The sequence below is a fragment of the Corythoichthys intestinalis genome, chromosome 8 (genome assembly GCF_030265065.1).
Source record: "Corythoichthys intestinalis isolate RoL2023-P3 chromosome 8, ASM3026506v1, whole genome shotgun sequence".
Lineage (NCBI taxonomy): Eukaryota > Metazoa > Chordata > Actinopteri > Syngnathiformes > Syngnathidae > Corythoichthys > Corythoichthys intestinalis.
Window position 1 is genome coordinate 54,320,182 of NC_080402.1, and position 14,610 is coordinate 54,334,791.

Below are 14,610 nucleotides of genomic sequence, written 5' to 3' on the forward strand. Positions count from 1 at the left end.
AGAAAATATCCGAATATCCAATATATTATTTTTTCTTTTACGTCGTCGGACAGAGTTGCAGTAGGAAGGAAAGAGTAGGTAGAAAGTTGCAGATGAGTGAGGTATTGCTCTTGTTGCATTCAATAACTGCTCGGATTTCTAGCCATCAGCCACCTTGCTGTCCACAACAGTGTGGACCCCAGCACGTCTACTGTACATCATTTGGTTAGACTCGTCAAGACTCAATATTCACAAAAGTGTCCTTTCCATTTTATCCATATATGACGACAGTCAATCCTCCCCTGTGTTTTATTCCAACACATTGTCAAGGACAGCAAGGTGGCTGATACTTAGAAACCCAAGCAGTTCTAGAACGTGACATGAGCAGCTTTCCTAAACGTCATCTCCAAACGAAACACCTGCTTCAAAACAAGTCTATGGACTATTTTGTTCGCCTTTATGAAAACACAAACTTTTTTGAGAAAATCTACAATGGTAAATGAGAAAGCCCCCAAAGCCAGTTAACTTGTTGCTGAACTTATTGCTAAATCGAAAAAGTCCCACACCGTGGCAGAGACCTACTATACCTACTAATACTACCTGCCTGCAAAGCCATTGTCAGCGAGATGCTTGGCCCTGCGGTTAAAGACATTGCTAAAGTCCCCCTATCTGATAATTCTGAGCTTTTCAAGCTAACCGCTATAAAAAATGAAAACGGAGTCTGAGAGCTATTGACGAAGATGCCAGGATATCGGCTTTGTGTTTATCTAAACAGGCTCAAGTTTCACACTGAGTAAGTATAAGTGTTAAGAAATTATTATATAAATAAATGTACTGTACATAAAATAATTGTGGAGCATTTTTGGTTTGTTGTGTGTCGGGAGATTTTTTTCAATGTAAAAACGTGCCGTGACTCAGAAAAGGTTAAAAAACACTGCCATAGAACACCTGTGGAGAGATCGGAAAATTGTAGTTTGGAGAAGGCACCCTTCAAATCTCAGAGACCTGGAGCAGTTGGCCAAAGAAGAACGGTCTAAAATTCCAGCAGAGCATTGTAAGGAACTCACTGATGGATACCGAAAGCGTTTTTTTGCAGTTATTTTGTTGAAAGGTTGTGCTACCAAGTATACTTTTGTCCTGCCCATTTTTTGAGTTTTGTGTAAAATGATAATGTTTTTTGTTTCTTTTCATTCTCTTTTGTGTTTTTTCATTGCAAGCAAACTAAATGACGATATTACGACCAAAGCATTTGTAATTGCAATCATTTTCTGGGAGAAATTGAGCATTATGTGACAGAATTGCAGGGGTGCCAATACTTTTGCCCAGCACTGTATTTGTGTGTGGCTGCTCAACAAAAAAAACGAATAAAAAGGCCTGTGAATCACTTCCCATGTTGTCAGGTGGTGGTTTATTCAATTCATAACACAGATTAGAGCCTATATTTGGCAGTATTTCCACCCTCACCACGTTTTTTTTTTTTTCACTTCACGACACGGACACTTTGTCATCACAGTGATGTCACAACATTTATATACAACCCGTTCCATGAGAACCAGAAAGACAAGACTAATTGCAGGTAGACAGTACAACTTCACAAACACCGTGTATAGTGTATAATGAGAAATAATAAATGAATTACTTTGGCCATTCAGTGGACTGGCAGTTTGGCTTGTCCAAACGGCCTCATTGCACATAATATCTAGTTAAATAAAAGTTCACGTTCAAAAATTCTGCGTTTCGTTCATTAATGCAGTTTTTTATTGAATTGTCCTTCAAAGGATGCCAGTTTTTTATTTTAGAAAATATACAGATAGCAAACAGCAGAAGACCATGCATCTCCCATTTGGGCACGGAATACTACCGCAAAATTATAACGGGGTCTATTCCTTCACTTTCCTTGAGGGGCAGGAGTGTGCATGGCTTGAGGTCCATGCCTACCAGACAAAAGCCGTGATGCTTCTTAGGAATGCGTCACGATCGTCCAAAGAAAAGCAGTGGAAACGCGAGTGCAGTCGACCTATAGGATGGATGCTACTGTTTCAGTTCCAAAGCCCAGACGTGTTGTGGCCATCCCGTCCGCCCTTTAGTCTTTTTGTCACCCAGTGAGGATGAGGACGACGATGAGCATGATGACGTCGAAGCTGTTTTTGGGATATCCACCTGCAGGCAAATTGCATTGTTGGATGACATGAATTTCTCTTTGAGAAAACCAGAATCAAAAAGCACAACGACCACGAACAACAGAGTGATTTTTGTCCCATCGCTGTCTTTGGGGCGTAAATTTTTCTAACATCAAACCTTCAACTTTGACAAATAATAACAATTTACTTATTTGCACATTTGATCAGTGGCGCGGGAAGTACGGTGCTGAGGGTGCTGCAGCACACCCTGGTCATAGACTTCATTACCTATTGACGTCACACTTCGTCATTCATTGGGTCACGCCTTATCAGAAGGGACTGAGCTTCATTTAGTATAGTCAGGTGAAGACGGCACACGCTCATGTCTAAGCTGGATTCACGCTTGGATTTTTGAAGAACTACGAAAGCTGTACCGCATACAAACAGGAAGGATTGTCTCAGGAGTGATTTGTTTGAAGATTCAAGGTAAATATTATACTTTTTGTACCTTGCATGCGTGATTGAAGCATTTATTCGCAGGAATTTTCTTCTTTGTTTACACATGGAGGCGGCTAATTTTCTTAACTGACTAGCCTCATATTTGGCAATATTTACGTGAAATAAATGTAACCTGTACATTTTTTTTTTTTTTTTTTTGCTTTTAACCAAGAATCGAGACTGTTTTACGTCCATATCTATGAAGAATTCAGGCAGGGATTCAGGCATTTATTCACAAGAATTTTCGACAGAAAAACTCTGTTTACGCCAGGCAGCCGCTAGCCTGATTGGCTTACAGTGTAGCTTTGTACTTCAACAATATACGTAAAATAAACATTATCTGCACGGTTTCATTGCATTTAACCAAGAATCGAGACTGTTTTACGTCCATATCTATGAAGAATTTGGGGGTGTAAGCATTTATTCACAAGAATTTTCACCAGAAAAGCTCTTTTTACATCAGGCGGCCGCTAGCCTCAAACGCTAACAGTATATAGTGTGTAATGATTATAAAGGGCTATTCTTTTCTATAATAAATTGTGATTGTATATAGAAGTTATTAAAAATCTATCTACATATTATTTTTAATTGATTCTGCATGTTTTCTTCGAGTATTAAGTTTCTGATGTTAAATTAAGTGATTTATTAGCTGTTGAAAACTTGCACTTAATAGAAAAAAATCTAAGACGCTATTTTGGGCAAAAACTTTATATGATATGTTAAATTTTGCTATTGATCCTGAAAATATAGGTGATTAACTCTGCATTTGGGGATTTTTGTGCATCTACTGTAAAATCTGAGACTTTTATAGTCATTTCAAGTTGTGTTATACTTACATAAAAAAATAATTAATCGGGATTTCATAAGGGAACAACTTTGAATTTTTTTATGCCGCTGCTCATAGAGCATATATGAGCTAAGGTAGGTGCCTGTTTTTGTTTTAGGTCGGTGGGAGCTTTGGTTTTGAAAATATTTGAATTTGAAGTTTTTGAAAATAGGCCCCCTACGAATCAGCCCCGTTTCCCATGTCATGTCAATAAGTTTTGAAGTCTATGCCCTGGTGTTGGGGGGAGTGTTTTCGTAGATTCTTTTTTTGTTGTTGTTACAAATAAATAAAAAATATTGAAACAATAGTGTATTTAACTTTGGGGGTTGATTACATATATGTTAAAAACACCTGACACCTTGCTTGCTACTGGGTCAGGTTGAATAAAGCGCTATTGGAACGGAAAAGTTAACTGTTGACAGAGGAGACGTTAACACGGCGCAAAAACTAATTAACATTTTTTTCTTGACAAAAACAGTGAAATTTGGTAAAATTTAATTCGAGGTTGAAAATGACGATGATCATGATGATAGTTCTATAATAGTGCCCAGCGAGGAAAGGTCTGCAACAGATTTAGACCGTGGAGTCCAGAAAGGAAATCTACCTTTATTGTCTTCCAATAGGTAAGACATGCTTGCATTGTAGCCATATTATTGTTTGTTGTTGCTGTTGAGCTGCCACCGTGCAGAGCACAATTTATTTTAGTGTTGGAAAAGGGGGTGTTCAACTGAGGCTCATTGGACCTTTTAGTTTTCAAATGTGTTCGCATGTCTTTGTGCTGTTTAGCTGTGAAGACTTGCATTACAACACACAGGCGCTTTTATTTCCAATACAAAAACACCAACACACACAGTAGGTGAAATAGAAAGCTATCTTTATAGTAGCCTAGTAGTAGTAGTACGTAAACTATCCACCATGCCTGTGTGCATAACTTGCATGGAGAAAACACGTGAGCATGACAAATTTGGACCGAAACAGTTGTTTTTGGATGGGAAAAACGAAAAAAGATCTTCAGCACCCCCTGCTGCGGGTTACTTCCAGCTCCTCTGCATTTGATCGTAAAAAAATATACCTCTCAATAAAAATGCAAATTAACACATTCAAATCTTAATTATGTCTGTATGTTAAAGATAAATAAATCAGTATAAATAATTCATGATACATATATGATAATCAATTCATGGTAAGGATATTTTTTGTTTGTTATAATTGTTTCAGTAGAAAACAACAAGGCCTGGAGCATCTGCTTTCCCTCACAAACTATCTGTTAACTAAATAATAATATACAGCATTTTATGAATGTAATACATATATATATTCACCACCAAAATTTCAAACAATGTATACAATATATAGATCATATAGAGGTGTAAATCCAACCTTTTTATGCCTGTAGAAACAAGTAATATCAGCACTCTAAAAAATTATTTGTGAGGTTAATTAGCATGACTTGAAAATATGAGCTTATTGATCTGGAAAAATACCTATTGTTTCACTTCATTTTATTATTAAGTTAATAACTTATTTCAATGGAGTTCAGCGTAATTAAATATAAAGAAAGTCATATTAACTCAAATTTATATTGATTTCAAGTAAAAAGGGGAACAATTAATATGAGTGATATACTAAAATATATTTGTATATGGCGGAAAACACAGACAAGGTGTAAAAAGCGGTTTCTGCTCTTGCACCCCACTTGAAAATAAATTGCTGTATTTTAAGCAGTATTTTTGTTTGATTCATTCATTTTCCATGCCACTTTTCCTCACAAGGGTCGCGGAGGTGTTGGAGCCTATCCCAACTAACTACGGGCAACAGGCAGGGTACACCCTGAACTGGTTGCCAGCCAATCGCAGGGCACAAGGAGACATACAACCATTCACGCACACACTCATACCTACGGACAATTTAGAGTGTTCAATCAGCCTACCATGCATGTTTTTGGGAGGAAACCAGAATGCCACTTTTCCTCACAAGGGTCGCGGAGGTGTTGGAGCCTATCCCAACTAACTACAGGCAACAGGCAGGGTACACCCTGAACTGGTTGCCAGCCAATCGCAGGGCACAAGGAGACATACAACCATTCACGCACACACTCATACCTACGGACAATTTAGAGTGTTCAATCAGCCTACCATGCATGTTTTTGGGAGGAAACCAGAAGCCCGGGATTGAACCCTTGATCTCAGAACTGTGAGGCGGACGTGCTGACCACTCAGCCACCGTGCCGCCTTGTTGTGTTTGATAGAACTATATGTCTATATGCTGCCATAGCAGATTCATGGTGCATTAGGCCCCTGAACTATTTTTTATTTGTCTGTTTTACCCTGGAGACCCGTTTACAGACGTCGTGCAACCGATTTTCTTTCAACCCAGCCATAAAAAGAAGGTAAGCAATTATATTTATTATTCGAAATGTCTGTCACTTTTAGCTTAGAATCATTAATTGATGTGTAATATTTAGTTAAAAAAAACAAGACTTTAAAAATTATTCACTCACATATTGTGAACCTATAAACAAATTACGTCACAATGAAAAAAATAGTGTCTCTAAATAAATCACGGATATCTACCTCATAACTGTCACCCCGATATTTTAGATGACAAATAATCGATCAAAACAAAGAAAAAAGGGTAAATATTTGAAAAGCAAAATCTCGACCACTCCTTGATGTTTTCGATTTCTGCATTTCGACCCTTGTTATATTACCGTGTTTTACCCATAAAATCCCCCAAAGGTCCAGCTGTGGTCAATCACAGCTGTGTCTTGACACTCGGTGAGACAAGCTACACGAAGGTTTTGGACCGAAACAAGATAAGTATGCATAATATCTCGTTAAAATCATGGTGTCTTTAATTATGCTTTCTCGTGCTCTCAATTTGATTTAGGGTTTAGGGGTTTATTTTTTATTTTATTTTTTTTATAAATGCCCTCCTGTTAAAAAATATTCTTCCCTCAGAAAACTGAGATTTTAAGCTTTCCAATGATGTATCACACATGCATATAGGACATTTGGGGTCCAGGGGTGGGCAAACTATTCCAACTCATCAAGAGGAAACCTTTTCACCAATCTGGTGTCTTGCAAGCGCAATCAGTTGATCGCAGTCAGGTGCTTTTTGTTTCAGCAGAAACCTCATTGGTTAAATTGTCTGTGCTGGATCAGTTGGAACAAAGACCAGGACCCACTACAGCCCTTGAGGACCAGTTTGCCCACCCCTGCCCTATACCATAAACTATTGTGCAACGAGAGAAAAATCCTAACAAAAATAGATTTTTTATGTTTGTTAATTGTATTTAATATATCAAAACTACTTCAATTCAAATTAAATCATAAATGTAAAATATATAATATAATAAATATTAATAATTTAAAATGTATTTATTTTATAAATTTTAAAATAATAAAAATATATAAATTATAAATTGTAATCAATATGTAAACACTACTTAAATTCAAAGTAAATTGTCTAAAATTAAGTCACGTTTCCCTAGTTTTCAAATCATCCCTATGAAGAAGAAAATACTTTGGTGACGTCATTGGCACGCAAACTATACAGCGTCACTTCAGTTGAATAGGATTTATCACGCTACAGTTAAATTATTGTCTTTTACGTTTCCTGTGCAGACAAAGGAATTTAGAAATAGGCCTATTAGTATATATATATTTTGAAATATACAATAGTACTACAGTATGGTCTGACGCATTTATTTTTAGTAATGCAATCATTTTATAACAAATTCAAACCATGTCGGATCCTTTAAAAAATTGGAGTCATTTTTAATATTGCAGCGTTCACGCTGACATTCACATTACATTCATTAATCAAGTTGCACTTTGATTCTGTAGTCAAGTTCTTCCGGGTTCGAGCTGTCATTCTGCTCAATTTTACTATATGGGAAATTGCTGCTGAACACGTAGACCTCCTCACTCGAATCCACGTAAAAAACACTGGAAATCCAAAGTCTTGACATAGAATTACCATGCACGAAATAAGGAATAAGTGACCTGCCATTTAGTTGTGCTCTGAATTCACTCAGTTGATGGAATAGCGGAGTGGCCCTTTGCTGGTGATCCCATTTAAGTCAACTTGAGTATGTGAGGTATTTTTTCTCTACATGAGGAATCCTCTCTACATGATTTTGGCACGATGAAAAATGTGTGTTTGCGTGCTGAGTAGCAGCAAAAAAAAAAAAAAAAAAAAAAAGGTCTCATGCGTTTTCAACAAGGATAGCAACGTGCTTCTATCAGTGATTCCAATCTGGAAAGTTGAATTTTGGCTTCAAATAAATGCTCCGCAATTCATAGAGCATCGAGGACGCGGGGAAATACTTGATTCTTTATAGTTCTACATTATGTTGTTGTGGTTTGTGTTTAGCTCACTGTTGCCATTTTTTCCTCACATTAAGCATGGAGAAATGCTTTATTTCATCGACATTTTTTTATGGCGTCTCTATTTTTATAATTATAAACATAATTATTCTCCTCATTATTATGATATATGGACTGGCACGGATATTATATTTAAACACAAGACTATATTTTTGAAACAATGCTTTAGTAATAAGATTGTTCGGGTTGATTAATTATTTAATAGGGATGGACTTCTATCCTGTTCAAGATTTTTTTGCAATTACTCCACGGGATTATGCCAATGTTTTTGGTGATAAACCTTCTGGGGTATGTATGTTAGTTAAATCCTAGTCGAGTTTTGATGTTAGGAAATTGTCCTTGCTATCCCCAACATGCACGCATATGTATAGGTAACTATTGTCTCTCCATAAATTAGGTTAAGAACAAATCAAGCACACTTAAAAAAAAAAAAAAAAAGACGTTACTTCTCTACCTCCAGTGATTGAGTTTTATATTGTGGATTACAATCCATGAAAGAAAACCTGGATTTTTGCCAAACCGGTATTTAATTACTAACAAAATATATATACATATATATATATATATATATATATATATATATATATATATATATATATATATATATATATATATATATATATATATATATATATATATATATAGATAGATACATTTTTTTTTTTTTTTAAATAAATACACAAATTTTATCCAGCTAGATACTGTGTTATTATTGTGAAAATATTCAATAAGAACATTGATGTAAGATGCACCTTCTGTTCTGCAGCCCAAGAGTCTGTTGCATTTATTTTGGCACTGCCCCTTAGTCAGAGCTTTTTGGTTCAATTTTTGTAGGTTTGTGATATGTCACAACGATAAGGGATTTTTTTTGTTTTTGTTTGTTTTTGTTTTTGTTTTGGAAGAAGGTATTGTTTGGTTTATTGGAAGTCAATTTGCTTAAATCTGAAGCTGTGTATCTAATTGATTTGATGATAATAATGGCCAAATTTCCCATTCACAGGAGTAAATTTATTAGAAGAAAGCCATGTTTGAGTTCAAACATTATATTTTGACAATTAAACGTTCAACGAATCATACGGCAATCAAAAATGTTAATGTATGTACTATGTTTGGTATATTTCTGTGATTTTTTTTTTTTTTTTTTTTTTTTTTTTTTGTGATGTATGTATGGCGGAAAACAGACAAGGCTGAAAAAACAGTTTCTGCTCTTGCACCCCTCTTTAAAACATGTCTATATGCTGCCATAGCAGATTCATGGTGCATTTAGCCCCCAAAGTATTTTTAATTTGTCCGTTTTACCCTGGGGACCCCCGTTTACAGATGTCGTGCAACCGCTTTTGTTTCAACCCAGCCATAAAAAGAAGGTAAGTAATTATATTTATTATTCGAAATGTCTGTCATTTTTAGCTTAGCATCATTAATTGATGTCTAATATTTAGTTTAAAAAGACTTTAAAAATTATTCACTTGCATATTTTAAACTTTTAAACAAATTACGTCACAATGTAAAAAAAAAAAAAACAAGTGTCTGCAAATAAGTCACGGACATCTACCTCATAACTATCGCTTAATTGTATTGTTTTTTTTTTTTTGTTTGCTTTTTTTTTTTTTTTTTTTTTTTTTTTTTTTGTTACTGTAGCATTTCCCCCAATATTTTAGATGATAAATAATCGATTAAAACAAAGAAAAATTGGAAGGAAAAAAATGTTTAAAAGGGTAAATATATGAAAAAGAACATTTCAACTACTCCTTGATGTCTGCGATTTCTGCATCGTGACCCTTGTTGTATTACCATTTTTCACCCATAAAATCCCCCCAAAAATCCGGCTGTGGCTATTCACAGCTGTTTCTTGACACTAGTGGCGGTTTTTGATCGAAAAGAGGTAAGTACGCTATAATATCTGCTAAAATAAAATTAAAACAAAAAAAAATGCCGTCCTGTTCAAAAATTTTCACCCCTCAGATAATTGAGATTTTAAGCTTTCCAATGATGTATCACACATGCATATTGCACAATTTTGAAAGTTGGCCAAATTGGGGGTCTCAGAGTTGAACTTCAAGTCACCTAAGTATTTTCCGCCATATATGTATGTTCATTTGCACTGTTCAAGAATTAATAAACATTGCTTAAAATAAGCATGGGAATAAATATGATATGATAAACAGTATGGTGAGATATAACTTACAATTTCACGAAATATCTTTCGTTCATCAACTCAGTTTTTTATGCACCCATATCTCACCCATGGAACGAATGAAAACAGCAATACTGCTGGGTGCTTTTTAAATAACATGATCACTTTGACGACGAAATCAAGGAAAACCCTCGCTGGGAATAATAGCAGTGCTGCATGAACTATAGACTCTTTTGGCTCCAAGCAGTCTGAGAATGGTGAACAATTTTCTGGCCCTGCTCCTCCTACGTGCTTGATCATTTCGAGCACATATTTATTGTGTGCAACATTTTGGGGTTAGGCTGTTTTCAAAGGGAATCATTTGTTGCTCTGAATAGTTTTAATTCGCATCTGCCAGTGTTTGCAGCGACAATAACGCAACAAGGTCAATGGTTACATGTTTGCAATGAGAGAGTTGACGGCTCTGTGCATGGTTAACAATCTATTTACTTTTCTTAATTGTACTCTGGCTAGTTGTTGTTCTTTTTTTTAGTTATTTAATTGTATGTTATTTATTTATGTATGAGATTAATTAACTGTGCGATGCACTGAAATGGGGTTGCTATTTTTAATCTCATTGTTCTACTGACAAATACAGTCAGTTCTATTATGTTCTGTTTTCTCCTATAAATTTGGTTGTTTTTATTTATTTAGTTGCTATACGTTTTTCTATCAAGAGGCCCTTTAGCGATTACATTATTATAATTTGCAGCAACATTCACATGTAAGGCACACAATATATTGCCTTGTGTGTGTGGATGCATACTTTCTGTCAATCTAAAGGCACCGCCTTAAATCTTTTTGAGCTCTAAAATGAAAAACAGACTCATACCCAATGGATATATGCATACGCAAAAATTATTTACGCATACTGCAAAAATTATACATAGAGGGAATGCCTTCCTATTTAAGTAAACAGGAAAGTGTACGATGGATTTTTGCTGACTACAATAGTTTTAAAGGTTTAGTATCTTTTCGTCAAGTTTTCTTTAAGAATTAAGGAGACATTACACTGAAAAAAAATTGGTGGATTAACTTGATAAAATTATTGTAACAATTAGCACTTTTATTAAGTAAATTTGTAAAATTTACTTTTTAAAAGTGCAATTTACTACAAGTAGTAAACTTTACTTAATAAAAGTATAAGTGCAAATTGTTACAATGGTTTTATGAAGTAAATCCACCATATAGTTTTCAGTGTATTATTATTGTGACTTCAGATTTAATATTTTTTTTCTTGAACCTTGATTTAAAAAAGAAACATTTTTTAAATTATTTATTTATTTATTTACAATCAAGTATTTATGGGATTGAACAGGCCTGCATTTTTTTTCTCGTTATTTTTCTTTTTGAGGGGGGTGGTTGGTCTTACCGTGTCCCTCTTCCTCCGCTCCTCCCGCGCCTCTGACTTCTTCAGCTCGGCCTTGAAGGCCTGTGTGTCTCCGTGCTGGCCGTCCTTGTCCAGAATGTCCATCAGGTAAGAGATATAACTAGTGGCTAGCCGAAGTGTCTTGATCTTGGACAGCTTGGTGTCGGCGGGGACGTTGGGAATACACTCCCTAAGTTCCGCGAAGGCCGAGTTGATACTTTGAGTCCGCCGCCTCTCTTTGCGATTTGCCGTCGGTCTCCGCTTCACTGTCCGGGGATGTGCGTGGTGGTGATGATGCATACCCACCTGGGCTCCGTTCATAGATAATGCACCAGCTCCAGGAACCAGTGGACCGTGTCCATAGTGGTGATGGTGATGATGAGGATCCAGGCCACTAACGTTCCCGGTCCCACCGTTGCTGTGGTAATCGGGGCTGTAGCCCGGTGCGAGGCCATACTCGGTGGGCGACATATCCGCGTGACTGATAAGCCAGCTGGTGAAATACGGAGGCGCTCCGGTATCCTCGTGACACCGACCCGCTGCGGCCGCATGCAGCGAATAGTGGTGGCTGTCGTGGTGGTGCATGACCGGATGGTGAGGAAAGCTTGATACGAGACTCATAGTGACACACTGACGCACGCGCACGAACACACGCACGCACACGCATACATGCACGCACGCTGAATCTTTCACGCGCACGTACGTAATCACTACACATGCACGAGCTCACTTTGGCTGCGGGGATGTCGCTAAATCACCGTTTAAAGACTGTCCAGATCAGATGTTTCAATGTTGAATAAGCTCCGCATCGCCAAAGAAAATGTCCGCCGAGTCCAAAGTGTGAGAGGCAGTACTCCACGTAGAAACCTGCCAGCACTCCAAATTTCTTCTTAGGATTCCTGTCTCAACAACATGGTTCCTCTAATTTTCTGACCAATAATCTAATCCCAATACAAGTATCGCCTCCTCTTCTTTATTCTTTTATTTTATTTTTCCACTTCATCTCACTGACACATCATCTTCTACTGTTCTCTGTCGCTGCCAGCATCAGGGCAGGGTCAGTCTGTGCAGCAACAGGCTCAACACCACTGACTATAGTTACTGGGAGAAAGAGGAAGAGAGAAAGAGAGAGAGAGACTACGTCATACATACTACTTAGAGGAGGGAGGAGAGATTGAATGACTTCTCAGACCAATGGCCAACCTTCCACCCTTCACTGGCCTCAACTGCAGAGTCTGTTTACTTGTCTTTAATGTCAATGGGCCTGCTAAGTAGGTCTACTGGCACACACATCACATCGCCTGGGTCAACAGTAATGAGATATGTTCTTGGCATTGGAATTCGTACACAATTTACAATCATTATGTGGCCAACTTGTTTCGCTTCCGCAAGGTCCCTGTGGAAACTATTTGTTTAAAAATATTTTAAAAGTCAATGCTTACTTGGAATATTGGCACCGAAAACTGTGATTTTGCTTTAATTACAACTCTATGAAAATATTGAACACGGGTCCAGGGGCTGATCAAATTACGTTTGTTTCAGCAAATATACTGTGTCTGTGTAAATCTGGTTAGCTGCGGGATTTAATTCCATCACTGATCGTCAAGTCTTCGTGTCTCATGCCCAAATATCAATTTACAATAGGATATCATCAACATGAACATTTTCTCTATGCAAAAAGAAGTGTATATAAGGCATTTTATTGAAGATTTCTAAAGGGAACTTTTCAATGAAATGCGTGTGACTGTCTTATATTGAGATTAGTTTTCCGCTGCTTTACATATGGACCAAAATAAGGAGAAAGGCCATGCATGTCAGGGGACACTAACCAGTCCTTAGACGCGTGTGAAGTATGTCAGCGGCCGTTTATCCCACGTAAAATGACTCAAGTCACACACGTAAAGTGTTTTTGGGAGAATTACGGGGAACATTTTGCATATGCACATATACTGCATGTTCTGTGCATGTGGGGCTCTGTGCGTGTATGTGAGATCGAAAGTATATATATATATATATATATATATATATATATATATATATATATATATATATATATATATATATATATATATATATATATATATAAGCAAACGGAATGGCAAATATATGTATTTCACCATATATCCTCAGTCCAAAATTGCAAGCAAACGGAATGGCAAATATATGTATTTCGCCATATATCCTCAGTCCAAAATTGCAAGCAAACGGAATGGCAAATATATGTATTTCGCCAATCATCCTATTAAATTAAGATTTCCATTTAAAAAAATCAACGCAGTACAATTTTACGTTGTAAACTACAGTTAGATAATAATAGATAATATTATTATATTAATAATATTATAATAATCAATCATAATAATAACCATAATAATAATGCAGTTCCTCGTGTTAAGATGACTATATTTAATAAAATTAATTTAATGTCCTGTCGTAAAACTAAATCCATGCATACAACAAGCGAATTTGTCTCCACATGGACCTGACATTCTTTACATGCATTTTGAGGAAAAAAGAAAAAAAAACGTCCTTATCAATGGATTTTATGAAAATTCTAACCCATAAAAATGGCTTTATTTTTCAGTTTGATTTTCATTTGCTAACACACTTGACACTCTGTCTGTCCAATATAAAATTAGAGAATATAGTTTACAGTTAACGCTTATTATGTAGGCCATCATGCCTCTTCGCAAGACGGAAGGCACATGAATGTTAAGTGTTCTGACACATAATCTGACACATTACTTATAGAGGTTTCAAGTATAAGAATATTAAACTTCCAAGGCACAAAGCAAAAAAAAAAAAAAAAAAGTTGCATGTTCTGCAACAAAATGTGTCACCGACAGTGTATACATTCGCCTGAGGCTCTGCAGCGTGTTGGTTCAGGCTGTGTAACTGAGTGAATTTGCGAGTGAATGTCTTTTTCGATGTGTCCTGCGGCTGACATATGACCAGTCCTGGGTGTCCGTCGTTCGCCCGAAGTCATTCGTGCGACTTTCAAGTACACGCGGTGTAACGCAATGAAAAATAATTTTAAAAAAGGATGGATGGCCGTGCGTCAAGGCCTCATGTATTTTACGTCTGTCTTTTCTCCCAGCCTGGGGCGTTTACACAATTTTGGGTATAACTCATTAGTGTATTCTCGACACAACCATGTCATTTACCTAATTTAGAAAAAGAAAATCATATTTTGAAAAACATGTTAAACCCCTATTTTTTCCTCATGGAAATGAACCACATTATTAAAACTGATA

General features: G+C 36.5%; 1 protein-coding gene across 1 annotated transcript; it reads right to left on the reverse strand.

Moving 5' to 3' along the window:
- Positions 1 to 313: 313 nt before the first annotated feature.
- On the reverse strand, positions 314 to 12,443 carry hand2 (heart and neural crest derivatives expressed 2). Its single transcript, XM_057843809.1, has 2 exons — positions 11,360 to 12,443; positions 314 to 2,139 (listed from the first exon to the last, which is right to left on the reverse strand). The coding sequence occupies exons 1-2, from the start codon at positions 11,975 to 11,977 to the stop codon at positions 2,011 to 2,013; spliced, it is 747 nt and encodes a 248-aa protein (XP_057699792.1). The 5' UTR covers positions 11,978 to 12,443; the 3' UTR covers positions 314 to 2,010.
- Positions 12,444 to 14,610: the final 2,167 nt, after the last annotated feature.

Excerpts from the sequence above, each read along its gene's own strand:
- hand2 (XM_057843809.1), bottom strand. The coding sequence starts at position 11,977 with ATGAGTCTCGTATCAAGCTTTCCTCACCATCCGGTCATGCACCACCAC. Across the intron at positions 2,140-11,359 it reads AGCGGAGGAAGAGGGACACG|GTGGATATCCCAAAAACAGC; the intron begins GTAAGACCAACC and ends ATTTGCCTGCAG.